The sequence below is a fragment of the Sciurus carolinensis genome, chromosome 9 (assembly GCF_902686445.1).
Source record: "Sciurus carolinensis chromosome 9, mSciCar1.2, whole genome shotgun sequence".
NCBI lineage: Eukaryota > Metazoa > Chordata > Mammalia > Rodentia > Sciuridae > Sciurus > Sciurus carolinensis.
This window is the reverse complement of record NC_062221.1, coordinates 17,114,771-17,142,768: the sequence shown is the minus strand read 5'-3', so window position 1 is coordinate 17,142,768 and position 27,998 is coordinate 17,114,771. Positions and strand designations below refer to the sequence as shown.

Below are 27,998 nucleotides of genomic sequence, written 5' to 3'. Positions count from 1 at the left end.
GGAGGCCATGGGGAGGATGGGGGAGAGTGGCCATGTCGTGGGGCTGAGTGGAAGGCGACACTCTCGGGCCGTGCCAGCACCCCGCGGATTCCAACAGGAGCAAGGAAAGCCGTACTCCTGAGGCCCGTCTGCATGACGCGGCACTGTGGCCATTTTAAACAGTGACACTCCTGTTCATTTGTGGGGCTTCAGTGTTGAATATCAGAGAAAGGCGAGACCAGATGGAATTCAGGGTCCCTTCTAGTCTCCTGTCTGCAGTGCCATGAACGATTCTTTTTAAGTCACTTTAACAATACTAAACTGTTCTGAGGCCCACGTCGAGGCCAATTCTTGTAGATTATGCATTTGTCACGTGTGTGTGTATCTATAACACCCAGTTTGGGTCTGAGAAAATGACTTCATGACTGAAATTAAATTGCAGGGAGACCTCTGCAAAAAGGAAGGGCAGAAACATCGCTGTAAAGGAAGCAGGGGGAGAAGGATAAGGAAATTCATATTCATGTATTAACCCAATTACCAAACGTACCTTGCAAATCCGGAGCACAATCAGTTTAAAATGGGATTTCACATCATTCCGTCCCAAGCGACACAGACAGGATTATAAATGAAAAAATTCTTTCTCCAGGCAAGGATACAGGGCTCCTCTCATTTGGGCAGCAAATGCTACCGCAGGAGAACCTTTATTTAAGACTGGAAATTCTATTTACTGAGGAGCGCAAACTACTGCTTTTCTGTTCTTGCAAAATAAACAAAACATTCTGGCAAACTAGATGCAAAGAGGACCCGAGGAAATGGGAAGGAAGGTGAAATCAGGTGTGTAGGTCAATGTCCACGCAGTACGTCAGGGGCATAGCTGTGACGCATATTTTCCTTTTTATTAAAAAAAAAATGGATACGTGAATCAGTAAGACAAAGCAAGAGAACAGAAATGAAGATGCATATATATGCATGTGTGTATGCATATGTATATATTTTAATAAGGGTTTCCTTGTGCTTTTTATTTTTATTTTAGAAAAGACAATGGAAAGGCTCAAAAATTAATGCCTTACCTGGTGGAAGCCATATTATACAGCTGTGGATCAGGGAGACGAGGGCTTCCCCAGCAAGTCTGCTGGGTCTGATACCCTGATGCTATGGAAAGACTGGCCAGGGAGATGGCGGCAGGCAAGGTACCCGCTCTCAGGGGCATGAGGTAATAACTAGGCTTTATTGAGGAAGTGATGATGAATCCTGCTTGGTACTTATTTTGCCCTCTCCTGCCACAGGGCCTTTGTACATGCTGTTCCATCTGAAGTCCAGTCATCTCCATCACATCCAAGTCTTGGGAACACAACCCCTGTGTCTCAAGTCCATTGTCACTTCCCTGCCGTCTACACGGTCATCAGGCAAATCCATTTCATGGAGTCTGAACATGTGTGTACTTTCAAACAGAACAGTAGGTCTACAGTGGGAGCCGAGCACCTCCAGGGTACAAATACTGATGGCCTGCGACTGCATTTTGAGTAGCAAATTTAAAACAAAGACACCCCGTCCCCCGCCTGTGGGGAATTGTCTGTCTTGCTAGCAATGTGCTGAACCCAAAGAAGGCTGGACAGGTTGAAAAAAGAAACGATGTCAGAAGCACTCAGAGTTAGGAAATTAGAGGTGGGAGGGCATTTAGAGGATATCTAATCAAACTCCCCATTTTAGAGGTAGAGAAACTGAGGCTTAGAGCAGGGAGTCCTTGGGCAAATCACACTACTTGCTGTGGCAGCTTTTGGACAAGACTGTTTGATTCCTGTCCCCTGACTTATCTGAGTCCTTGGGCATGTTAGAGGGCAGAGTCCAGTAGGGGAGGCAAGCTTGGGGGCCCTAAAGGAGTGTCCCGCCCTCTGGCTTTTCTAACATTGATTCTGTGACACGACATGCATATTGGGGTGTCTTAGGGGGAGCACTGTTTTTCTTGCCTGCCCTTTGTTTTTCTGCAAAGCTGGACCAGAGTAGAACTATGGAAAAGCAAATTCTCAGTAAGGTCAAGGATCAGCAGATGTAGAGCAAACACCAACAGAATCCGGCCACCAAAGCCCTTGCCTAACCTGGAGTGGAATGTCCAATCCTGAACACACCAGAGGCCCCTGCTATCCTCTTCCAGGCCACCTGAACAGAGCCATCGACCAGTGCTTTGAATTAGGAAGCTATTTGCATGGTGCTGAAAAGCAATAATTTCCTCCACCTCCTGGACCCGGCACACAGACTTTTAAATTCCTGTCAATTCAATGGGAGCAGTAGCAAATTTCTGGAAGTAACTAAGGCAGGTACACCAGGCATTAATAATATAACAAAGGGAGAAAAAAGAGAAACTTTTCATTAGTACTTTTTGATGTCAATTTATTATTAATCCCTTTACCAGTATTCAAACAGGCAGGCAGTCATAAAACATTCACAAACATCTTCTAAAACAGGCATCTGTTTTACCTCAGTTCCTTTTTAGAAACAGGGAAACCAGAGGCCCTGGCATTTAGAGGAGAGCAGTGTTAAAAATACTTGCTGTATCAAAAATAGCACTTGGGGACCACGCCTTACAAAGAGTTTAGTTTAAATTTTACGAAAGGCCGGTAGGCAGGTAGACGGTGGTTTGTACGGGAAGATGCAGCGTAAATCAGCAGATTTCCAAATGTCGGAGTCTGCGGTTAATATTATTCTGTTTGAAAGGCGGATGTTGACAAGGCCCACTGTCCGCATCCTGTCAAATCCCGCCAATGGAGACCTGCAAGCTGCACCTGGTCTTAGTTAAAAAGTGCATGCGGGCGATTCTGCTCCGACCCTGGGGCGCCGTCCTGCGCAGAGTGGCATTGGGTGTGTACCACCTAACTACCACCCGGTGGCCGAGAGGTGCTGCCTAACCCTCAGGACCTGCCCATCATTCTAACTTCGTTGGTACTTGTCTGTCCTGCATGGGAGCAGGCTAACTTGTCCTAGGGTAGGACAGTTAAGACTCGAGAGTCAAATCACTGTAGAAATAAGACAAATGAAAAATGCTGGAAAGCAAAAACCAAAGCAGAACAAAACCCGAACCGGCCTCTCCAGCGAGGAGCTGGGCGGAGGGGAGGCGGCCGGCTGCGAGTCCCGCCTAGCTTGCCTTTCCTTTGCCCCTCGCGGTGCCCGTGCCTTGCCAGGAACTGTCCTTGGTGTAGAGCCCGTGGTCCCGGATGTAGGCGATGACCGGGTCAGGCAGCAGGTACTTCACGCTCTGCCCTTGGCTCAGGGCCCTCCTGACGTACGTGGCGCTGATCTCATTCTGCACCGGCTCCCTGGCCAGGTGAATGTTGTGCTGGTACTTCCGCAGGATGGGCGAGTCCAAGACGTACCCTTTGGGGTCATGGCCCACCCGGCTCACGCACACCAAGCCAAACTTCTCCACTATTTCCTGGATGTGCTCGTCTTTCCAGAGGTTGGGGGTCTGGAAGGTCCTCAGGACATCTGCCCCGCAGAGGAGCTTCAGCTGGGGTGCAGCTGTGAAAACAAGGGCGGATCTCAGCAGAGGAAGGGTCGCTGCCAGGAGAGAGAACGCCATATTCTGCTGGGAAATCCCGCCAAGTGCTTTTCTTGGAATGTACTGAGGGCTCAATGTCTCTGTGTTTGACTTAAGAAAAAGCAAGTGAAGGAATCTGAAACTATTTCAGGGTCTGTGGTTATAAGCAATGAGTTAATCAATACAGCTTTTGTTTAATTTTGACAAAATATCAAATAAAGCAAAAAGGATCCCCCCTCCCAGTGCTGTAACAAATTTGTGATGGCTTTGGATTTGTGTGTGAGTGCAAGATCAGAGGTGGTGTCCCCAGAATCCCCCTTTCTGAGGAAAGGTAAGGTTTATAAAGCCCTAAGACCAACCAGCTGTGGGCTTGGACAAATCACTGCCATATTTGAGATCCATGTCAGCCCTAGTGTATTGGGCACTAGGACCTGGTCCTTCTACAGAAAACATCATCACGAAGATGAGTTAGTTATAAAATTCTTTGAATAACCAAAGAATCTTTAAGACCTCAGTTGGGGACCTTATTTCCAATATTCGAAGCTCTAGAACAACTGCTTCGGGTAGGTAAACTTTGGGGATTTTTTCCATCATGTAGATCATGTTGACAAAATAACACTTAACATTAATTAGGTGCTTAGTGCAGCATTATAACTCAACACTGTGTGTATATAACACCACGTGATCCTCAGAACAATTTTAGGAGGTAGGCATTTCTGTGCCCATTTTGCAGAAGGAGAGACTGAGGTTCAGAGAGTCAGAAGTCAGTCAGGCAGCCAGCCTCCAGGTGGGGCACCTGTAACTGCTAGGTTCTGCCGCCGCCTGCTGGTGGGAATCTGTATGTGCATCATACCTGCAGCATTGGGCATCAGCCGGGTTCCCCCACCACCATTCATATTCTTGAAAAGGAAAAACCAGGTCCATGCTGGAAGCATGTTGCCGGCTCTCTGGTCCTTCTGGAAACCCACCCCAGCTTCAGTAGATGGTGAAAGCTAGGCTTCTGGAGGGCTGGCATCTCTACTGCCATTTTGCCTCAGGAAGGAGGGGCAACGCTGGGGGTAAAGGGTCTGGGCTCCGCTGTGGTGGAGCATTTGAAAGAATCTGGATGTGGACCAGAGAGGAGGTGGGTTTACAAGAGAGCACTGGGTGGCCGGGTGTCAGAGACGAACGGTGTCCTGCAGAGGTCTGAGACCTGGCCTCAGACGGGCACAGGCTACTGTGGTGCCAAGACCTTCCCTTCTCTGGGCCCTGGATTCCCCATGCCTGGGACAACAGGCACAGGACTCCTCAGAGAGCAGATGTAATGATGGAAACACACCTCTCGGCCCCTCCAGCGGCAGTCTATCGGTAGTGATGACGTTCAGACCTTCACGCATGTGAGTTCTTGGTGGCTGCACACCAACACTCTAGTACAGACCCTACGACTCAAATTCCAACCCTGCCATTCAGAGACTCAGTGATCTCTTAAAACGAGGCTGTTAGTAGCACTTACTTAGAGGATTAGTTTCAGAATTGAATAGGTTTGTAAGTCTAATGCACTTTGAAGCATGGTTGGTACAGAGTAAGTGCTATATATGCTAACTGCCCTTAATTAATTAATTAACTTATCCATTTACCCATTTATCTACCTGTCTACTCACCAAAATATCCATTCAACATTTATGAATCATCTCCTAAATGTCTGGCCTTTTTAAACTAATGAAATTGCATTTAAAAATTATTTAGTAACACACTACATGCTTTTCACTAATCTGGGTTGGTCTCATTGCTTACATTGTATATATTCTACACTGTTCTACAGCTGTGAGGTTTTTTAATTTTTAATAATTTTAATAATTTTTAATTATTTGACCACTGTAGTAAAGAAGAGATCAGTGACTTTTCAAGAATTGTATGAGGTCTATGGTCTTCCCAGGGGCGGGTGCTAAATGATGCCCATTTAATTCCTGGGGCACACGCCCTCTGTTTCCAGAGATCAGAGAACTCAGAAGATGCCCCCTTCTTCTCCCAGTGGTTCTGTGGGGGCAATTTCCACATATCAGCTCCATATTAGGTACTGTTTGGTTTATTAACCATGACCGTAAGGGGTACTATTCACTCTGACCCTTGTCTAGAAAGGACAAGCGCCCACATGTCCCCTGGCCCCCATGGAGGTGGGCCTGCGAGGCTGGTGGTGCCTGTTATTCCAGGTGACATCATGCAGTGGATCAGTTCCTACGGTGACATTTGCTCAGACCCCAGTCCTGAGCTGTCTGGCCTTCTGGTCTGACGAAGGCATTCACATATCCCTTTCAAATTCCCTCACATCAGTGCTACAGAATTTTCAGACTAAGTGACTGTGTCCAAGTCCAAAGTACGTAACTCCAACGCCTAGTGTAAAGGTTTTCAATGTGGTTTGTCCTAAGGGTGATACAGCGACATGTCTGTGGGGGTTTTGGGGGCAGTGCGTCCTGCCTTTGAGTAGCTGCAGGCTTGGCAAAGCAGGTGAAACCAAGATTTACATGGGCATCCTGGGCTTGGATTTGAGGTTCGCTGGTGCTCTGGGAAAGCCGGCTGTTTCTCAGGTGGGAAATGGATGATCACTCATGGCCACAGAAGTCATGGAGATGGGCGGTGGAGAGAACGCAGCGTACACGTCCCACGTGGCACAGATCTGAACACAGCCACTCATGGTGACATCTGTCACAGCATCCCACTGAGAAGCCTGGGACGATGGGTCCACACAGGACACCAGAGATGGCACCAGGGACGGGCATCTAATGGGCAGCACTGAAAAGTGGGAGCAGATTGAACACCTGCTGTTTGAATGGAAAGGGGTCCTGTGAGCAGCACCGAGCTGGGCTCTCCCCGTGAGCAAGGGCAGGGACCACTTTCACAAAAGATGGGCAGTCAGACTTTAAAAGGGGGGCCATCATCCACCCTGAGGGGTCCTGTCCCAGGAGCTCCTGGTCACAGCGACGCACAGGACTCTGGGTGAGTCCAAGGAGGACAGCAAATCACAGAAGTGATGGGCAAAGCCGGGCTCTGGCAGAAGGAACGCTGAACTCAGCATGCAGCTCGCAGCCCAGGACATAACAAGACACGTAAAAGACGTGGCACACAGGATGGTCCCTTGGAAATACGTCACTTGCAACAGACCTGCCATGTCATGGAAAACCAAATGGAGGCTGGGAAAACTCCACCTTCTGGTTTTGAATCACTAACTTTTCCTCCTGATTACAAACATGAAATATGTGCTCCCCAGGGAGCATATGGAAGGTATGTAAGTATTTAAAACAGAAAACAACAACACGACAGTAAGACTCATTCTACTTTCAACACAAACCATCAACATGTTTGTATCTTTCCTTAAGTTCTTCTATTGATGTAGACATGTTTTCTATGCTTGAGGTAATATCTGTGGTATCGGATCCTGATTTTCTCTGTTCCTTCAGAACCGTTTCTCTGTGTCCTGCAAACCTTCTATGCAGATTCCTCACCCTCTGTGTACAGGATGATTTACTTACCCATTCTTTATATTTCAACAATGAGGTTGCTTTTATTTTCTGCCACTGTAGAAACTGCTGTGACAAACATCTTTCTGCATAAATCCTTGTCCCAATTTCTAATAGTCTCCTTAGCTGGATTCCTAGAGGGGGATTTGTCAAGCAAAGAGCATGGCGGAGTTTTTTTTTTTTTTTTTTTTTTTTTTTTTAAGGGACTGATATATTTTGGTAAATGGAAAAGCCTACTTTTCACTCCATGCACACTATCATTTTTGCACAGTTGTTCTAGAAAAGAACAAGACAAGCAGAATTTAGGGTTTTAAAAGAGAGACAGAGTCCAAATAGTACAGGCAGGTGGAGCTAGAGGGATCTGGGGAGAATGGGGGAGGGCTTTGGCAGAGGGAGTGAGCCCACATGGAGGACAGCGGCTGGGACAGGTTTCACAGGGAAGGTGGCCTCAGGACTCAGCCTCACAGGACAGGGAGGGTTTCAACAGGGGAGCCAAGAAGGGGAGGGGAAGAGGGACCTTCAGGCAAAGAGAGGAGGCAGATTCTGGAGTCTCTGCAGGGAGGCCAGGGGCGAGAGGGTTGGGCCTCTGCGCGGCATCCCTCCCAGGTCATCTGGCTGCTCCGTCTCTCCCTGTGGGCCCTGGTGATCCCCAGGCACGAGTGCCCCACACCAGTGCTGGTTCCTGCCTTGTGCCCTACCTGTTCCCCTGTCCTGAAGTGCCTCCAGAGCCTACTCAGCCTGAGCGTGTGGTGTAGTCATCTCCTTCCAGCCCACCTGGGCTCCCTCCTTCACACCTGTTCCCAGCTCAGGGCAGGGGCTGGCACTGGCTGTCCCTGTTCTCTGCCTGAGCCCAGAGCCTGGCCCAGGGAAGTACCAGGGAGCACAGGCAGGAGGCGCTAGAACTCCTTCTTAGATTCTCACTCCCGTGCAAAGACCCCCAAACTGGCTGTAAAGTGAACTGAGTGCTTATTAAACATCCAGATTCCTGGGCCCTGCCTCCACTCAGGGGCCTGGGAATCAGTGTTTTAACCAGCCTCCAGGTGATTTTGCTGTGTGCCATTTTTGAGCAGCATCTGGGGACTGTATTCCCCCATCAGGGCCTGGTGGCATGCCCAGCTTCTTTTAGAAGTATGCTCCCTTCCTGCTTGGGAGCATTAGATTTGAGAAAAACTAACAGGCATTAAAAAGAAAAAGAGTTCCAAGGTCAAGAAGTGGTAGGGATGGCTGAGGGCTTTTTCCCTTTCTGGATGAGTCACAATGCACATGGGTGTAGTTAAGGTTCTGGAAAGTTCTGCCATGTGTAAAACATCTTAGGTGCACCTCTCCTTGTCAGTGTAGAAGTGTGTCCCACCAACCCACGCTGCAGACCCCACAATAGAAGCCTGTGCAGATGGACGGCTGGAATCTTGGCCCAGGGGGCCAGTGATTCCCCGGGGACGTCACATCCTGCCTCCCACCGCCATGCGGGGCTCCTGCTTGCTTTCATAAGAAGGCCTGTGCCTCTGGACACCCTAAAGTCACAAGCAGCAAGTCTCCATCAACCACAAGGAGGTGACAAGCAGGTGGAATGTGGGGTAGGGTTAGGAGATCAGCCAAATGGACTGTAAATTCCTTAGAAATAGGTTTCCTCCTCTGAGTGAGCCGTTGAGCTACTGCGAGGAAGTGTTAGTCTCTCTTTCCTACTGAAATGGTACAGTTTGAATTCAAAAAGGCTAAATATGGCTTTTAAGAACCCCAGCGTCACTCACCAGTGTATCCCTGTGTGGCCCCAACTGTAATCCATGTCACAAGTGCAAGGCACGGGGTAGGTAAACTCCGTGGGCAGCAAATCCCAAGTTAGCACAGTAACTTGGGGACAGAGGTGGCAGGTGGTGTAATCTGAGCTTTTGACCTTGGAGGATTCACCCAGCCAGGTGGGCTGCGCTTTCCTTGTCTGCTCAGAGGACTGGATTCAAGTCCCCCGCAGCGGTGACGCTATCAGTTCTCACGGGATCCCTGGCCCCTCCCCCTGCTGCAGAGAGGGGGTGGACACCCACCTGTGGGGGCTGAGGGTGCCTGGCCAGGGCTCGGGTCTTCCATCGGGGGCGGAGATCGGAGCAGTTGGCTGTGATGGTGCCTGCGGCATAAACACAGGGGCTCAGGCATGTGGCCCTCCCGTCCCCAAAGCCACCCCAGGGGTCTTAGAATTTAAGTCTTGACCTGCTTCTATCCATCTTTATCTGTTCATCCTGTAAATGGGTCAAGGGTGCCCGGGGTGCCGGGCACTGTGCCAGGTCCTGGGACAGAGAGCGGATGCCATCTGGGTCCTCCTGGAGAGCCCCTCTGAGCCAGCTCACCACCCTCTGTGTCCCCCGGGTGAAAGCAGCAAGTGAGCCTAATCCCTCACATCCTTCAATGTTTCCCTCTTTAAAAACACGGAAGTCAGTGCTGAGTGGGGTGAAGGACACACGCCGTTAGGGACAGAGCTGAGTGCGTGGCTTCCTTTGGAAAGCCTGTGTCTTAGGTTTTTGTGAAAGTGAAGAGCCACCCACATTAAGCCCTGGCACAGCCTGGCCCCCCCGTGAGCTCTCTGTAGAGACGCCTGCTCTTGGTATAAACCAGGGTTTTAAAATGCAGCGGGGCGATGGCTGGGATTTGGGGCGTGGAGTCAGACAGCCCGAGTGGAACCCCAGTTCCCTCACCAGCTGCGTGACCCTGGGTGAGACCTGCATTCCAGGTCTTTGCGAATGGTTCTGCAAGGAGGAAGTAATGACAGTGGCCACCCTGAGGGGTGGTTCTGAAGATGAGAAGGGTTAACGGATACAGTGGACATTTTGGAGAGGATTGGACTTGCACCCGTTGGCACGCTCAGCTTCTTAAGCCATCTGTCTCCCTTAAGCCAAGAGGTACCTGTGCCTTCTTATGGAACACAGGTCGTCGCTGTGCACGCTTTCCTGTGCCGACTTGATCTTCCTCTTCTACTTACTGTATTATGCATTTGCTGGGGCCGCCTTTGGGAGGGGGCACAGCCTGGTGGAAAAAGCACATGCTCTGCAGCCAGAACGTGCGGGTTCAAGTCCAAGTGCAAGCCAAGTGCTCTGAGGACCCGGATGAGTCACCACCACTCACTGACCTCACCTGTTAATTGTTCGTGAAAGTTCACTCGGGCCTCATCTGCACCACGTATCACAAGACCACAATGAGCAAGTGCCCTACCCTGCCAAATGCCAGGGAAGCAGCCCCAGCTGATTGTGACCAGGAGGGGGTGTGGCAGAACAGGAAGCTCAGCGCACGCAGGACGCGCTCCAGTAACCCAACCTGCAGTTACGATCAGCTGTCTCAGTCTGTCTTCCCACCAGATAGTGAAAACGGACCTCATCTCATTCATCTTCATATTCTTGTCTCCTCGGAAAGTGCTCACCTTAAAGTCTCCTGAATTCAGGAACGAGGGAGGGAGTGGACGAAGAAGGAGATCTCACCCTGGTCCAAAGCTGCAGAGACTGGGCAGGTCTGCCGGGCCTGGCCCGGCTGATTCCATGGCTGTTCTGCTGCCTGGCTTGGTACGCTTCCTCTCTGAGGGTGCACCCCTGGCTTGGTCTGGGCTTTCCGGTCAGACTGAAGCAGGTCTGAGTCCCACCTCCACTTTCTGACGGTAGGACTCTGACTGAGCTGCTGACCCTTCCAGAGCCTCCATCGCCTCACCTGTAAACCCAGCCTCCCAGGGCTGCGGAGCTGACTGGAGACTGCAGGAAAGAGCCTGGCGTGTCAAGGTGTGGCTGCTATCTCGTCTGACTCGTCTCTAAGCTCCTAGTTCAAGTCCTCTGTACTCTGAATCTTGGATCTCTGGATTTTGTTGTGCAAATGGTTACTTTCAGACCAAGTGCGCTTTCCTGATGGACGTCCTCTCTGTCTCCTGGGCCGGGGCCACTGCGGCTGCTTCAGGCAGCTGAGTGGTACCCTGGTGTGGCCTGTGGATGGATGCTGGCAGCATGCCCCGTGTGTCCCCAGCAGCCCACTGATCTCCGGGGAAGCCCCTTTGGAGAGCCAAGACAGCCACCTCCTGCTCCGGGCTGGCAGGTCACTGTTCTTGCAGATGGCCACAGCGTGGCTCCAGGACAGCAAAGTGGCCAAGATCTTTAACAAATGGCATCAAAATGAACAACCTGATGAAAAGAAAGATGATCTTCAATAAGCTCCATGGAGAACTGATACCACGGTGACATCTGTCCCTCTGTCATTTACCACTGTGTCACTGTGGTATTGATCCACTGTGGACGCTGCCAGGAGGGGACCAGATGGAGCAAATGATGGGACCAGTTCCTGCCATGCTGCCCAAACAACCTGACTTGATGATTTTAGCCAGAGTTTCAACCTTTGAAAGGTCTCTATCAGCTCCCTGTGAAAACTCGTCTATGCCAGGATTCTCAACCATGGCAGCACATAAATCATCTGGGACCTTCTAAAAAGCACCCACACTTAGAGTCCGTCGCAGCGAGACCACATCTCTGGAGTGTGGGTGAGCATTTTTAAAAGTTTTCCAAGTGACACTTGCAGCCAGGGTCTTCGATCAAGGTCTTGAGTGAATCTCAGTTTGAATCATAAGCCTGATCTACACGCTCAGTGGCCGAGGCCGTGGGACTCAACCCTAGCCACACATTAGCATCACCAGGGGACTCTTACCCCGCCCCTGGCCAATGAGATCACAGGCATCTAGCTCCCTAGGTGGCTCCAATGTGCAGCCAGCGGTAGAATAAAGAACATAATAAAGAAAGGGGGGAAAAAAGATAAAGAGTATGTTCAGTAAAATCTTTGCTCACACCTGCATTTTTCAGCCGAAGCGTCAAGTGACATTAAATTACTATGGTTGTGCCTATGTATCTGTGAATGACTGATGGGTTTTGAGGACAAGTCACGTCGGCCTAGGCTGAGGGTGCAGAGAAGGGAGCGAGCACTATCCAGCACCTCCCATAAACCAGGTGGTTGGCCTGCATCATCTCAGTCAATCCCCACAGTATCCTGTGAGGTAGGTGACATCATCCGTTTTACTAGGGGAGGAGAGGAGACTCAGGGAGGCCACACCCCCGCACCAAGTCATTCGGCTGGTCAGTGTGGCTTCAAAGCCTGTGCCTTCCACAACCTGCCTCTCCCTGGGTGGAGGAGAAAGCAGATCGCTTCGAGCTAAGTGACTCCTTGTGCCATCTATTGCCTTGCTTCTGTCCCCTCTGTCAGCCTCTGTAGATGAGGCAACTGTGACTCATCTAGAAGGATGGTCTAGGTGCGAATTTATTCCTTGGGCAACGCTCAAGATAGGAGTCTTGCTTATCCCAAGGCGTGGTTCAAAAAAAGGGTGCACACATCTTAACAGTTACTTTGTATTTGCTCTCCTTTTAGTTTGGCAGCAGCTTCTGAACTGATGAATGCTTCTAGCTGGTTCTTCCACAGCAGAAGGTGATGTCATTGGAACCAGGCCCTGGAATCTAAATGATTACCTTTACTCAAAATGTAAACAGTTTCCTCTCAAGTGCCTCTGCAGTAAGTGAAAAATGAAGACCAAACTCTGTATGGACAGGCCTGCCAATGATTTGACCTGTCTGTCCCTTGTGCCTCCTATTCCAGGACAATCCTGGTGCTTCCAAACGGGAGACCCCGTCCGCAGTCCGCTGTCCCTGCATGGAGCTGGTGACTGTCACCGATGGTGAGGCTGTCCCTCTCACACTGCTGACAGCCAGGACAGATGAAGCTCCTGCCTCTCCCCCAAACACCCTGGTCCTGGGCTTGAAAGAGCTGTGCTGCTTATGTCGAACACTAACAGCAGTTCCAAAAGACAGAGAGGAACAAACATCTTGAGAAACTATTTCTAGCTTTACAGCCTTTTTTCCCTATTCTACATAAAAGTCTGGATTTAGAGAACCTAGAATTCGTATAAGCAAAAAAGACAGCTTATTGTATGGATTCAAATTCCAACCTGGTCAATGAGGAACATAATAACAAGGATGGTTCTGAGGCTGTTCTAGGTTAGGAGAGTTATTCACATTAAAAAAAACCCTCATTAGGTTTATTATCCTCAGTTCGCAAGTGAGAAACAGGTCTCAGAGACGAGAAGTCACTTGCTCAGAGTCACTGGCCCAGGGCCTGATGCTACAGCTCTCGGGGGGGGGGGTGGGTCTCTCCACAGTGGTTTGCAATTTGTTGCTTGGGGTCCTTTCTTAGGCGATGACTCTGAGGCCCTTCTCAGACCTGGGCTGAAGAGCTCTGGCTGAAGCCCCTGGGCAGCCCTGCCCGCTCCCCGTGCACCCTGCCGGTCGAGGCTCGAGAGCATGACCACCTCTACCTCAGCACCGTCACCGTCTCCATCCACTGCGGCTGCTCACTCTCCCAGGGGTCCACCCGGATCCAGTCGGACGTCTGCAGGGCCAGCCGGGCCATGGCCACTCGGTGATGCGAAGCCACCAAGTCCTTCTTCCCGTAGCCGTCATTGACAGGTGAGATGATGCCCTGGGTCACCTGGTACATTCCTAGGCAGGAGAGAACGGTGATACTGCACGTCCGGGTGGATGCCTGCCACCCGGCGGCGTGCGTCCAGGCAGGTGGAAACCTCTGCCTGCCCCGAGGGGTGCGAGCCTGGTTGCTCCCCTGTGTGGGCCAACAGCAAGGCAAAGGCATCACCTCAGAGGGCTCGTGCCTCCCTGACAGTCTCGTACAACGTGCAGCAGCTCTTTTACTGAAAGGAAGTTGCAAGAACAGAGCCTCTATAGCAACAGGCCCTCAGAGCCAAAATGTCAGAATATGTGTGATGAGCTGGGTGCAGTGGCCACGCCTATAATCCCAGAGACTTGGGAGGCTGAGACGGGAGGATTGTAAGTTTGAGGCCAGCCTTGGCAACTTACTGAGGCCCTGTCTCAAAATTTTAAAAAAATGTATTAAAAAGTGTTTTGGGGGGTTTGTTGCTGCGGATATGGCTCAGTGGTCAAGTGCCCCTGGGTTCAATCCCCAGTACAAGAAAAAAAAATATTTGCGGAACATCATGATTTCCCCTGTGTGGGACAACGGGAGTGCATTTTGAGGCTGCACAGTAGAAGAGGGGATGCAGCATGAAGCAGGTGTGGGGGATGATAGGGTGTGGAGGAGCCTGCTGCCAGTGGAAGGGGTGGCCTGCCCGGGAACGGATGTGGCATGTGCTGATCTGCCACGGACACGCCCTGCAGAGCCCGTGAAGCTGCCTGGGGTCTGCCTGACGAGAGGACTTTCATGTGTTATGCCCTTGAGGCCATTGTCTTCCTTTCGTACTGGGTCCACTTGGTCCCGACAGTGTTACTTTCAGAGACATTCTCTCTTTCTTGCTTAAGAGTCTCTGACATACAAGAATATTGAATTTTATTCAATTTTTTTCCCCTGCAACTGTTGACATGCTGGTGCATTTTTCCCCATGGTCAGTTTCCATGGTGGATTGCTCTGATTAATGATCTAATCTTAAACTGACATTTGCATTTCTAGGTGAACCTGACTTGGTAGAGATAGTGTCCTTTTTTATGCATTGATGGCTTCACTTTGCCAGTTACTTCTAGGAAGGAAGATGGGTCTGTGGTTCCTTCTCTTACTGTCTGTTGTGGTCTGGATATGAGCGGCCCCCACCCCCACAGAGCTCCCGTGTTAGTGCAGAAGTGTGTGCAGGTCAAACGAGTGGCCTGTGGGAGTATAACCTACTGGACTAACTACCTGGTAAATGTAGGCAGGTGGGATGTGGCTGGAGGAGGTGTCAGGGGGGTGTGCCCTGGGAGGACGGCCCTTCCCTGGGACCCCTTCCGCTTTCTCTCTCCTTGCTTCCTGACTGCATGTCTTGAGCAGCTGCCCTCTGGTATACCTCCTGCCATGATGTGCTGCCTCATCTTAGGCCCAGAGCAATGGACTTGGTCAACCATGGATTAAACCTCTGAAACTATAAACCAAAATCAACTTTTCCTCTTCTAAATTCTTGTCAGGTATTTTGGTCACAGTGACACAAAGCTGATTAACACAGAAACAGGTATCAAGGGTCGAGGGGTCATTGCTGTGACAGTACCTGACCACGTGGTTCAGACACATTTGGAACTGGTCTGTGGGAGGAGTTTGGAAAAGTTTGGAGATGCAGAATAGAGAAGTCTTAGATTGTCGTATCAGAGCTTCATAGGCAATTCTGGTGGGAGCTCAGAAGACCAGAATTCCCATAGGAATGTGGACTGTGCTCATGAGGGTTCAGAGGGAAATGATGACTCTCTGCAGGGAATTGGACTAGAGACTACTCATGTGACATTCTGGCAAAGAACTTGCCTATATTTCCTATGTCCTGAGACTTTGCATGTTGCTAAACTTAAAAAGTGATGGGATAATTAATCTGGTAGAGGAAATTTCAAGGCAGCACAGCATTCAGTCAGTGGCATGAATTTTACTAGAAGCTTTGAGATAAATTTACTGTGAGAATCAGTAGCAGAAAGCAGAGTGAAATAAAAACTTGCAGTTTGACCAGAAAAGTGCATTTAAAATTGAGGACAAGAAAGGTGGGGTTGTTGAAGAGATCATAACCACAAAAGAAATGCTAAGTACTTTGCACAGAGAAAATGGGAAAGAAGACTTGAAGGCATCTCAGGAATTCACAATACCACACCCATCACAGGCTTAAGGATGTAGAAGGAAAAATTCCTTTGAGAAGAGATTCCAGTTATGTCCTGCTTGCACAAGGGGTCCTAGGAATTTTTTTTCACTGTGCTCAGTCACCCAAGTACTCAGAGGTTGCTGTAGCTGGCTAAGATTACAGGGGGCACCATGAACTTGTGGTCAACCTTGGCATCATTCATATACTGCTGGTTCTGCAGGAATGAAGGATGTTGAATTTAAGCCGTCAAGGAGGTTTCCACCAAGATTTTGAAAAAAGGTCTGGGAGTGCCAGGCAAAGTGAAGCAGGGTCAGCATTTGTGCAGGCTGCCCCGAGCGGGTGAAAAGTGGAACTGTGAAGGTGAAACTGAATCTGGAATGCAGACCCTAGGAATTCATGCCAGTAATATGAACTGTCTTCTGACAAAAGCTGCTGACTGGAGAGAACCAGGCTGGTCGAGAGGTCATGAATACCTTCAATGGGCAAGGCCAAAGCCTCTCCTAAGCTGCCAAAGCCCTTTGGAGAGAACAACTTGCCCCCAGGTATCCTAGATGCTATAGGTGAAATTAAGGGACCTGTTTGTCTGCAGGGTTTCAGTCTTGTTTGGTCTCATCCCTTCTTTCTATGCCCCTATTCTTCCCTTTTTGAATGAAAATATTTACTCTGCACCACTGAATACTGGATATCTATAATTGCTTTTGATCTTTACAAAGGTTCACTGCCAAGAGTTTGCCTTGAGTCTCAGAAGACATTTTGAACTTGGATTTTTGGACAATGATGAAACTGTTAAGACTGTGGGATCTCTTGAAGATCAACTAAAGGCATCTTTCATTATGAGATGGACATGAACTTTTGGGTGCTGGGATGGAATGTTATGGTTTGATACAAGGTGTCCCCCAAATCTCCTCTGTTAATACAGGGATGTAAAACGATTGGATTGTGAGAGCTGCAAACTAATCAGCCCATCCTTGTTGGAAGGGCTAACTGTGTGGTAACTGTAGGCTGGTGGGGCATGGCTGGAGGTGGTCGGTCAGTGGGGCTTGCCCTGGAAGGGTTCACATTCCCTGTAGGCCCTTCTGCTTTCTCTCTCTCTGTGCTTCCCAGTTGCTGTGTCCTGAGCAGCTTCTCTCTGCATGATTTTCCGCCTTGATATGCCTCATCTTGGGACCAGAGCAATAAACTCAGCTGACCATAAACTAAACTCTGACACTGTGAATCGAAAAGACTGTAGCTGGCTAAGATTACAGGGGGTACCTCCTCCAAGTTGTTCTTTTCAGGTATTTTGGTCACAGTGACACAAAGCTGACTAATGCAGTGTCCTAATGCGGTGTTGGTACTGAGGTGATGCCAGACTCATACCGAGGCTTGAGGCATCTCCTCTCAGCTACACCCTGAGAGGGCTTATGTGGAGGACTGAAATAACATTTCTTCTTTGGTATTTGGTAGAGCTCACCAGTGAAGTCTTATGAGGCTTGAATTTAATTTGTGTGAACATCATTGACAGTTGATTTAATTTCTTTAAAAGATGATACAGATTAAAAGATGGTTAAAAGATGATACAGATTTCATTTCTTCATTATGATTTTTGGCAACTTACATTTTTCTAGGATTTCTGTCCACTACAGCTAACATATGAAATTTATTGGTATAAGTTTCTTCATGACGTTCTCTTATCTGTTTAATGTCGGCACCATCTGTACTGATGGTTTTTTCATTCCTAAGGCTGCTTGTGGCTCCTTTCCTTTTCCTTGCACGGTAGTACTGGAGGTTTGTTATTTTATTAGTCTTTTGAAAGAACCAACTGTTGGCATATTGATTTTTCTCCACCGAATGCTTGTTTTCTGTGTTCCACCAATTTCTGTTCTTATTTTTATTAATTCTACCCTTCTACTCTCTTGGTGTTACTTTGCTGTTCTTTTTCTAACTTCTTGTGATATATGCTCAGCTAATTAATCTGCAGTTGGTTCTATTTCCTAAAATACACAGTTCAGGCTATAAAATTTCTCTCTGAGCACATTTTACTTACATTGGTAGAGAGTGTTTTTGTGATCATTCAGTTCAAAATACTTTCTAGTTTTTATTATGATGTCTGATTTGATCTATGAGTTATTTGGAAGTATTGTTCTTCATTACCAAACATACTGTGACATTTGGAATATAGTTTTGGTATCGATTTCTAATTTAGTTCCACTTGTAGTCAGAGAACATACTCTAAATTGATTCAATCATTTGAAATGTGTTGAGCCTTGCTTTATGTCCTAGTATTTGGTTGGTTTTGGTAAATGCTTCATGTGTGCTTGGAAAGAATTTGTATTCTGTGGTTGTTTGGTGTAATGATTTGACCATTCAGTTAAGATTACTCATTGTTTTGTTTTTATCTATATTCTTACTGATTTTTTTGTCTGCTTGTTGTATTAATCACAAGTGAGAAAATCTCCCACTACATAGATTTTTTTTCTATTTTCCCTTTAGTTCTTTCAACTGTTGTTTGATATATTTTAAGAGTATATAACTAAGTACCCTTATAATTATAATTCATATGTATTCTTCTGTGAATTGAGCTTATCTTTGGTAAAATTATGATTTTCTAAAATTCAGCTTATTTCTCTGATAATAGAGACTCAACAGCTTTCTTTTGGCTAGTATGTTCACCACTTCTTTTTTTCCACTTTTCAATTTTCAATCTCTATACTTCTGTGTTAGACAAGACTCTGTAAATAGCCTATGAAAACATTTTAATGCCAAGTTTGACAATTTTTGACTTTTAACTGAAACACAGGTTTACTTATGCTTAATGTGAATGCTGATATTTTGAGTTTAAAGGTACTATCTTATTTTGTGTTTTTGGCACACATATTCTAGTTACTTTTATTCTCTATGTTTGATTTTATTATTTCAGTTTTTTCTCTTTGAGACTGCTGAAATTACATACAGTCTTACTGCCACAGTAAATCAAAACCTTTGTGTTATTAAAGAGAAAGGCAAACATAGCCTTCAGAACTCCATTTGCCACCCTCTTATTATACACGTCACTTTTGCTGCTGCTTTAAATTTATCTTTCACTTTACCCTATTAGACCTTGCTATTCTCTTTTATGCAACCATGCTTATTTAAATTTTTCATTTATTTACCATTTTCTTGATATTCTTCTTCTTTCTGTATGTCAGACATTCCATCTGGGAATCTGTCAGAATTACTCTGTCTGGAAGAATATATTCTGTAGAATTTCCTTAAGTTAGTGTGGCTTCAGTCTTGACAGGTATTTTCACTGGGTATAAAATAGTTGGTTGCAACATTTTTTCTTAAGTATTCTCAAGTTACTCTTCCATCATCTTTTATTGTTGATATCGAGAAGTATTCTATAGTCTACCATTTCTGTGAAGGTAATCTGTATTAATTTTTGTCTTTAAACATTGTCTTTGTATACATATTAATTGCTTTTTATTAACCCTGATTTGGGATCCCTGGGTCTCTTAAATCTGTGAGTTGTAGTCTTTTGTCAGATTTGGAAAATTTTTAGTTATTATCTGTTTAACTTTTTCACCACTGTGACCAAAGGACCTGACAAGAACAATTTTAGAGGAGGAAGAGTTTATTTGATACTCATGGTTTCAGAGGTCTCAGTCTGCAGACAGCTGACTCCATGGCTTTGGCCCTAGGTGAGGCAGAGCATCATGGTGGAAGAGCGTGGTGGAAGAAAGCAGCTTAAGATGGATAATCAGGAAGCAGAGAGACTAAGCTACCCTCACCATGGACAAAATATGTACCCCAAAGGCATGCCCCAGCGACCCACCTCTCCAGTCACACCCCACCTGCCTACAGTTACCACTCAGTTAATCCCTAACCGTGAACTCTGCACTGATTAAGTTAATGATTTCTCACCCAATCATTTCACCTTTGAATGTTTAGGCATTGTCCTACTTGTGAGCTTTTGGGGGACACCTCATGCCTAAGCCACAGATTATTTCTTCAGAAATTACCTCTGCTCTCTTTCTTCCCTTTTCTTTCAGCCCTCTCACTGTATATATGGAGCCTTCATGTCTCCTGCCCTCTCTTCTGGAATTATAAAATTTCTTTCTCTATGCTTCATTCTAAATAATTTCATTTGATCTGTGTTCCAATTCATTAAATATATGTTTTGCTCTGTCAATCTGATTCAGTCATTCGTTGAACTTTTGAGTTTTCCAACCTATGAACATGTCATACCTCTCTATATTTGTTTAGGTCTTCTTTGATTTCATTCACTGGCATCTTTAATTTTCAGGACAGAAATTTTATACATGCTTTGTTCAATTTATACCTAAGAATTTTACTTTTTAAGAATAATTTTAAGTGGCATTGTTTTTAATTTTGGTCTTCACATGTATTCTATTGGTGTGTATATATATATATGCATATATATCTATATATATGTGTATATATAGATATATATATTTATATATATAGATATTTGTATGCTGATCTTTTTGGAGAGGTGGGTATTGGGGATTGAACTCAGGGGCACTCAGCCACTGAGTCACATCCCCAGGCCCATTTTGTATCTTATTTAGATACAGGGTCTCATTGAGTTGATTAGCACCTCACTCTTGCAGAGGCTGGCGTTGAACTCATGATCCTCCTGTCTCAGCCTCCCAAGCTGCTGGGATTACAGGTGTGTGTAATTTATTTTGCAACTGAAATCACTTGTTCTACAATTTTGAGAATTTTTTAGTAGATTCTTGGAATTTTCTACATAGACAATCCTGTCATATACATGAAAAGTTTTTTTTTTTCTTTTTCCAATGTGGATATATTTTCATTTTCATTTGGTTCCACTTCTTTAAAAAAAAAAAAAAAACTCCTTTGAAATATTTTCTTTGAACCATGGGTTTTTTACAAGTGTGTTAATTTCCATGTGTTTTAATATTTTCCTTTTTTTTCTTTTATTGATTTCAGTAAGATTCCATTGTGCTCAGAAATCATATTCTATGAGACTTCAAATTTTTTTTGATTCACTGTACACAAATGGAGTACAACTTTTCATTTCTCTGATTGTACACAATGTAGAGTTATACTCTTCATGTAATCATACATGTACACAGGATAATGATGTTTGTCTCATTCCATTATCTCTCCTTCCCCACCCCTCCCCACCCCTCATTTCCCTCTACACAATCCAACATTCCTCCATTTTTTCTTACTTCTCCCCACCCTGTTATGTATTAGCATTCACTTATCAGAGAAAACATTTAGTCTTTGGTTTTCTGGGATTCGCTTATTTCACTTAGCATGATATTCTCTAACTCCATCCATTTACCTGAAAATGTCATAATTTCATTCTTCTTTATGACTGAGTAACATTCCATTGTGTGTATATACCACAGTTTCTTTATCTGTTCATCTATTGAAGGACATCTAGGTTAGTTCTACAATCTAGTTATTGTGAATTGAGCTGCTATAAACATTGATGTGGCTGTATCTCTGTAGTATGCTGATTTTAAGTTCTTTGGGTATAGGCCAAGGAATGGGATAACTGGGTCAAATGGTGGTTCCATTCCAAGTTTTCTAAGGAATCTCCATATTGCTTTCCAGAGTGGCTACACCAATTTGCAATCTCAACAGCAATGTATGAGTGTAACTTTCCCCCTACATCCTTGCCAACACCTATTGTTGCTTGTATTCTTTCTTGATAATAGCCATTCTAATTGAGGTGAGAAAGCAGGAATCAATAAATGGGATGGATTCAAACTAAAAACCTTTTTCTCAGCAAAGGAAACAATAATGTGAAGAGAGAACCTATAGAATGGGAGAAAATCTTTACCATATGCACTTCAGATAGAGCACTAATTTCCAGAACTAATAAAGAACTCAAATAACCAAATCAATAAAATAATACAACTAACCCAATCAATACTAAAATACAAACAACCCAATCAATAAATGGGCTAAAGAACTGAGCAGACACTTCACAGAAGAAATACAAATGATCAACAAATACATGGAAAAATGTTCAACATCTCTAGTAATAAGAGAAATGCAAATCAAAACTACCCTAAGATTTCATCTCACCCCAATTAGAATGACTTCAATTCTTTTAAACTTGTTGAGATTAGTTTACATTTAGAATATGGCCTATCTTGGTGAATGTTACATTGGTCCTTGGAAAAATATGTGTGCTCTGCTCTTATTGGGTGGTGAGTTCTGCACACACCAGTTTTAAGTTAATTGTGTGGTTCAACCCCTCAAATCCTTGCTGGTTTTCTGTCTAGTCATTGTTGAGAGTGGGGTGTTGAAGTTCCCACCTATAATTGTGAATGTGACTACTTTCCCTTTCAGCTCTGTTTTGCCTCATGTATCTTGAGACTGTTTTTTGGTGTTTCTGTTCTAGAAGTTTTAGAATGATTATGTCTTCTTAGTGGGCCTTCACTGAACTTTTAATTTTGTTCATTTTAGTCATTTCTAGAAATCAGACTGGTTCTTCAACAAATCTGGCAAGTCACTTTTTAGTTTTTTTTTTCTTTACATATAGGTGTAACTGTTTCAATATTTGTATTGGATAATATTAGTTTCAGAGTCTGGACAAGGTGTTTTTCTGCCTTTTATTTCTGCCAGTTCTCAGCCAGATTGTTTTACTTCTGTGCTTAGTCATCTTTGAATGCTTACTGGTCAGTGCCCTCCCATCCTGATGGTCACGTCCTCCTCTTGAAAGGCCTCACCCTTGCTCTTGCAGGCTCCTGGAATTACTACAAGTCATGGAGCCGTACATCAAGATCCCGACCTGAGCTTCTTGGGTTAATGTGGGCTGAAGGTTGTGAATCTGAACCAGGGCTCATATGTGGTCCTTCTTCCTGGGATGTTTTCTCCTCTCTTTTGTCTTCTGATTGTCTCAGTACCAAGGTACCAAGGCTTCTCACAAGTCCTCTAGGATTGGGGGAAAGAGAGGAGTTAAGATCCTGCTCACCTTGGCCCTGAGGGTGTGGTTCCTTCAGGTTGAGCTTAGTGTTGGGGAAGTCACCTCCATGCTCCCTGAGGTTGGGAGAGTGCCTGCTTTTGGGTTCTGCCCCTCCGGGCTTGCACGACCCTTGATTCAAAACTTATGTGTGTATTTCAGGACATCAGTTGCTCTGGTGCTTCAGTAGCCCACTAACCTCTCTGGTTACAAGTGATCTCTCATCTTTTCAGCTTTAACAATGAAGTACGAAAGACATTCGGTCCACCATGTCTTGTTTCAGAAGGAGAGTTGATCCAAAGCATGTAGCTTTCCCCCAAGAACTTGATGATCTCTGACGCATTTTCCCTGGCCATCCTGGCTACCAGGGGCCCTCCCTTCTGCAGACTGAAGTAACCACCATATCAAGGGGCGGCAGAACCCAGCAGAGAACAGGGAGGTAATTTTCACCTTTTGACTTCCAGAATTGGCTCCTGAAACTCATTTTAGAGGTAACACTTGCAAGGGTTAGAGCTTTCATTTGTAGGAGTCAGGTTTATTGAGAGAGAAAAAGTTTAAGTTCCTTTAAATGAATCAAGAACCAGAGTCCAGGGACTCAGAGCACAAAGTTACCCCAGAATCCGGAGTATTAAGAAGAGGAGAATATGCAAATGAAAACGAAAGGCCCTTTCTGGGCTGAGGGTGGGCGTGGGAGGTGAACTTGGGAGCAGGGTGGGAAGATCCTGGAGGATGGTCAATGGTTTAGAGAGCTCAGACTCGAGTCAGGCCTGCTCCCTGTGCCCTGCCACTTTTCAGAGTTGGGGCTGGGCGGGCAGAGCTGAGGCCCAGTGAAGTTTGGAAACTGCAGAGCAGGTGGGCGTGCATGGCGCTTCCTTCCTAGAGTGCTGGAGGAGACCTGATGTCGCCCTGTGACAATGGAAAGCAGCACCAGCAGCACAGAAATGGCGGTGTGGCGGGACAGTCAGAGTGCTCCGGAAGCCCCCACCCCACCACTTCAGCAGGGCAGCCAAGGAGCTTTGGAAATTCCCAAGGTTCCTTCAGATGGTAGTGACAGGGGTTAAGAATTAACAGTGGATGTGGCTCTATGGGGAGGGTAGAGGGTACTGGGGTGCAGCCCAAAGCCAGGGACCATGGCATTGGCAGGACCAGGGGGAGCCCAGGCACCAGCCCAGAAGCCAGGGATGTGGTGCTGTGGCCAGGAGATGCTGAGGAGGCTCCAACAGCTGAGGCAGCGAGGACAGAGGTTAATGCCTAAGATTGAGGGCAGAGCCCTCGGCTGCGGGCAGTGAGGGCCAGATGGCCTTTCTGGATGCCAGGATGCTAAACTTGCTCTGGAGATGCAGGAAGGAAAGATGAACTTGATTAATGACTGACCTGTAAGAGACACCACCTAAAATAGAAAATTTTTCTTTTCACCATTTGTGGTAATTGTGGCTTAAGAGAGTGTTGAGGGTTAAGAAAGCAAAATTACATTCCTGCCTACCTGGGTCCTACCTGAGTCCTGTGTTAGCTGTGGGACACACATGCCACTTCTTTCTCTTTTCCTCTTTAAAAGGAACAGAACTGGGAGGACTAACTCCTGTTGGGCTCTGACTTTCTGGGACCATTTACATACATCTGACCTTCACATTAATCTCTGTTTTACAGGAGGAAACAGGGTGGGAGGCTGGGCCCATCCGGGCAGCTCTGCAGGGCGTGCTGGATACCCAGGAGTCCCCTGTATGGGTCAGCTCATTCTGACAGCACAGGTCATGCATTGAGAAATCAATGCTTTTTTATAGCACCCAGGAGAGGAGAGTCAATAAAAATAACAATTTGAGCTAAAACTCCTTCTTGTCCTCCAAATGGTCATGAGTCCAAGCCTTTTCCCTTCACTTGGCTCCTGGCCACAATCCCAGCGTTGCCTTTCCTGTGACCCACCTCGCTCCTTCTTTACAGGCAGGTTCTTCTCCAGTGACCCTCAGCAGACCCACCCACCTCCACTACAGCACTTGTGTGATGGTGGTCTGTCTGCCTCGCCTTTCCTGAAGACTGGCAGCTCCTGAAGGCCTCAGCCTTCTTTCTGTCTGGGTAACTTGCACACTGCTTAGTATGGGGCCACACCACCCTTACTCCGGTGTTGTCCGAGCAACATGTGGCTGTGAGTTTAAATGGCGGATAGGACGGCTTGTTTATCTCCACCCCTCTGGAACCCAAGCAGATGACAATGAGGGAATAAAATAAAAACGGCATCACATGGACAAAGGGAATGGGAAGCCTTGACAGCAGCAGTTGGGAAGAGGCAGCAAATGTTGGACACTGGAGAGTGGACATATCGATCAGGGTGGTGGGCAGTGGAGGCAATAAGAGGCAAGGGGCATGTAGGGCAGGGGCCCAGAGCAGCCCAGGACCTGCAGGAGCAGCAACCTTAGGTTGGGGGTAGGGTGGGGGAGGGCCTGAAAACAGGGGGCCAGTTGAGAGGTTCTAAGGAGTCCTTAGATCCACCCCAGTCCCTGATTACTGACCCTCTTCTCCCATCTGGAAGAAGGCCCGATAGCTGCCTTCTGGACCAGAGCGAACGTGACACCTGAGTACAGGCACAGCCGTGGGGAGGAAGTACCATCTTCAAGACCAGGATCACATCTGTCTCCCAGAATGCCAGATCAGAGCTGTCTCTCTGGTCTCTCTGGGGAGCAGACTCATCAGGAGAAGACACAGACATATTTACACCCGGGGGTCTTGGACCTAAGGCACGGTCAGATACAGTGAGGACCGCCAGGTCCACCAACACACCCAGAGCTTCCAGGCTGCGGTCAGGCCTGAAGGGCAGCACGGGTAGACAGCTGCTGCGGCCGGGATGTGGATTCAGTGCTTCCCCTAAAGGTTCGTGTGTTGGGAGCTTGGTTCCCATAGTGGCCGTGTTAGGAGGTGGGGCTGTGGGAGGTATTTAGGTCACTGGGGACCCCACTCTTGGAAGAGCCAGTGCTGGTCTCGTGGACTGAGTTAGTTCTCAAGATGAGTTGTTATAAAAGCACAGCTGGCCCCTCCCCAGCTCCGGCTTCCTGTCCTGCTATCTGATCTCTCACGTGACTTCTCTCCAATGTGACACCATCTAGCACGAGGCCCTGGTCAGAGGCTGAACAAATGGAGCTGTCTCATCTTGGGCTTTCAACCTCCCAAACTAGGAGATAACTACTATCTTTTCGTTATAACTAGCCTGCTTCAGGCACTTTGGTATCACAACTTAAAATGGACTCAGGCAATATCCTAGGAAGAGACAAATTTAGAAGGTGGAGATGTGAGAGAGCTAGATTCTCATTTTTCATAATTGGAAGCCAACGGATAATATCTAAATCTGAAAAGTCAGGAAGCAACAGTATGACCTTGTTATTTACAAATAGGGAGCTGAAAACCAGAGAAATAGCCAAGAGTCAAAAGTGATTGCTCTGTGACCCAGGAATCAGGGTTGGGGAGAGACCAAACCAACAGTACTGCACTCTAAGTCCTACAGTAACTTAAATGTTGTCAATGAATAAAATAAGCTTAGAAATTAATATAAATGGTAAAGATCTAAAGTTAATAAAACACATCTAGCAAGTTAATGCTATTTATATTTTGGTTCATTTTCTTTGTCTTGAGTACACTGTTCTACAAATAATGCAAATCTACCTATATATCTTCCTATTTAAAAAAAATGTTCTTTTTAGTTATACATGACAGTAGAGTATATTTTGGCATATTATACATACATGGATTATAACTTCCCATTCTTGTGGTTGTACATGATGTGGAGTAACACTGGTCATGTATTCACATAAGAACACAGGAAAGTTATGTCAGATTCATTCCACTGTCTTTCCCATTCCCACACCCACCCGCTTCCCCACCACTCCCCCTTTCCAATCCAGTAAGCCTCCACTCCCTGCCCCTCCTCTCTGCTGTGAGTCAGCATCCAAATATCAGAACATTTGGTCTTTGATTTTTTTTTTTTTTTAAGGATTGGCTTATTTCACTTAGCATGATAGTATCAAGTTGCATCCATTTACCAGCAAATGCCATAATTTCATCCCTCTTTATGGTTGAGTAATATTCCATTGTGTATATATAGCACATTTTCTTTATCCATTCATCTGTTGAAGAACATCTAGGTTGGTTCCACAGTTTACTATTGTGAATTTGGGCTGTTATGAACATTGATATGGCTGCATCACTGTAGTATGCTGATTTTAAGTTCTCTGGGTATAAACTGAGGAGTGGGATAACTAGGTCAAATGGTGGTTTCATTGCATGTTTTCTGAGGAATCTCCATATTGCTTTCCATAGTGGTTGCACCAGTTTGTAGTCCCACTAGCAACGTATGAATGTACCTTTTACCCCACATCCTCACCAACATTTGCTGTTACTTGTATTCTTGATAATTGCCGTTCTGACTGGAGTGAGATGAAATCTCAGTGTAGTTTTAATTTTCATTTCTCTAACTGCTAGTGATATTGAACATTTTTTCATATATTTGTTGACCAATCAGATTTCTTCTTTTGCAAAGTGTCTATTCAGTTCCTTTGCCCATTTATTGATTGGGTTATTTGTTTTTTTGGTGTTAAGTTTTCTGAGTTCTTTTTATATCCTGGAGATTAGTGCTCTACCTGAGATGCAGATGGCAAAGATTTTTCTCCCATTCTGTAGGCTCTCTTCATGTTCTTGATTATTTCCTTTGCTATGAAGAGGATTTTGTGTTTGATACCATCCCATTTATTGATTCTTGATTTTACTTTTTGCACTTTTGGAGTCTTGTTGAGGAAGTCGGTTCCTAAGACAACATGATGGAGATTTTGGGCTTACTTTTTCTTCTAGTAGGCTCAGGTCTCTGGTTTAATACTTAGGTCCTTGATCCACTTAAAGTTGATATTTGTGCAGGGTGAGAGATAGGGGTTCAATTTCATTTTACTATATGGATTTCCAGTTTTTCCAGCACTGGTTGAAGAGGCTATTTTATCTTCAATGTATGTTTTTGGCACCTTTGTCTAATATGAGATAACCATATTTATGTGGGTTTGTCTCTGTGTCTTCTATTTTCTACCATTGGTCTACATGCCTGTTTTGGTGCCAATACCATGCTGTTTTTGTTACTATAGCTCTGTAGTATAATTTAAGATCTGGTATTGTGATGCCTCTTGCTTCACTTTTCTTGCTGAGGATTGCTTTGGCTATTCCAGGTCTCTTATTTTTCCAAATGAATTTCATGACTTCTTTTTATTTCTATGAAGAACATCATTGAAATCTAAATAGGAATTGCATTAAATCTGTATAACACTTTTGGTAGTATGGCCATTTTGACTCTATTAATTCTGTGTATCCAAGAACATGGGGATCTTTCCATCTTCTAAGGTCCCCTCAATTTCTTTCTTTAGTGTTATGTAGTTTTTATTATAGAGGTCTTTCACCTCTTTTGTTAGATTGATTCCCAAATATTTTATTTTC

At 45.9% G+C, this 27,998-nt stretch overlaps 1 protein-coding gene across 6 annotated transcripts in view; it reads right to left on the bottom strand.

Annotated features, from left to right (window-relative positions):
- Positions 1-2,363: 2,363 nt before the first annotated feature.
- Positions 2,364-27,998, bottom strand: part of Nmnat3 (nicotinamide nucleotide adenylyltransferase 3) — a 108,201-nt gene continuing 82,566 nt past the window's right edge. For 3 of the 6 annotated variants that reach the window (XM_047565410.1, XM_047565411.1, XM_047565412.1), the window contains exons 3-5: positions 13,316-13,499; positions 9,042-9,121; positions 2,364-3,492 (exon numbers count right to left, since the gene is read on the bottom strand). In XM_047565410.1, the coding sequence (XP_047421366.1) occupies positions 3,110-3,492; positions 9,042-9,121; positions 13,316-13,499 (647 nt within the window). In that variant the 3' untranslated portion in view covers positions 2,364-3,109. The other 3 variants (XR_007110327.1, XM_047565414.1, XM_047565413.1) reach the window with 3 other exon arrangements.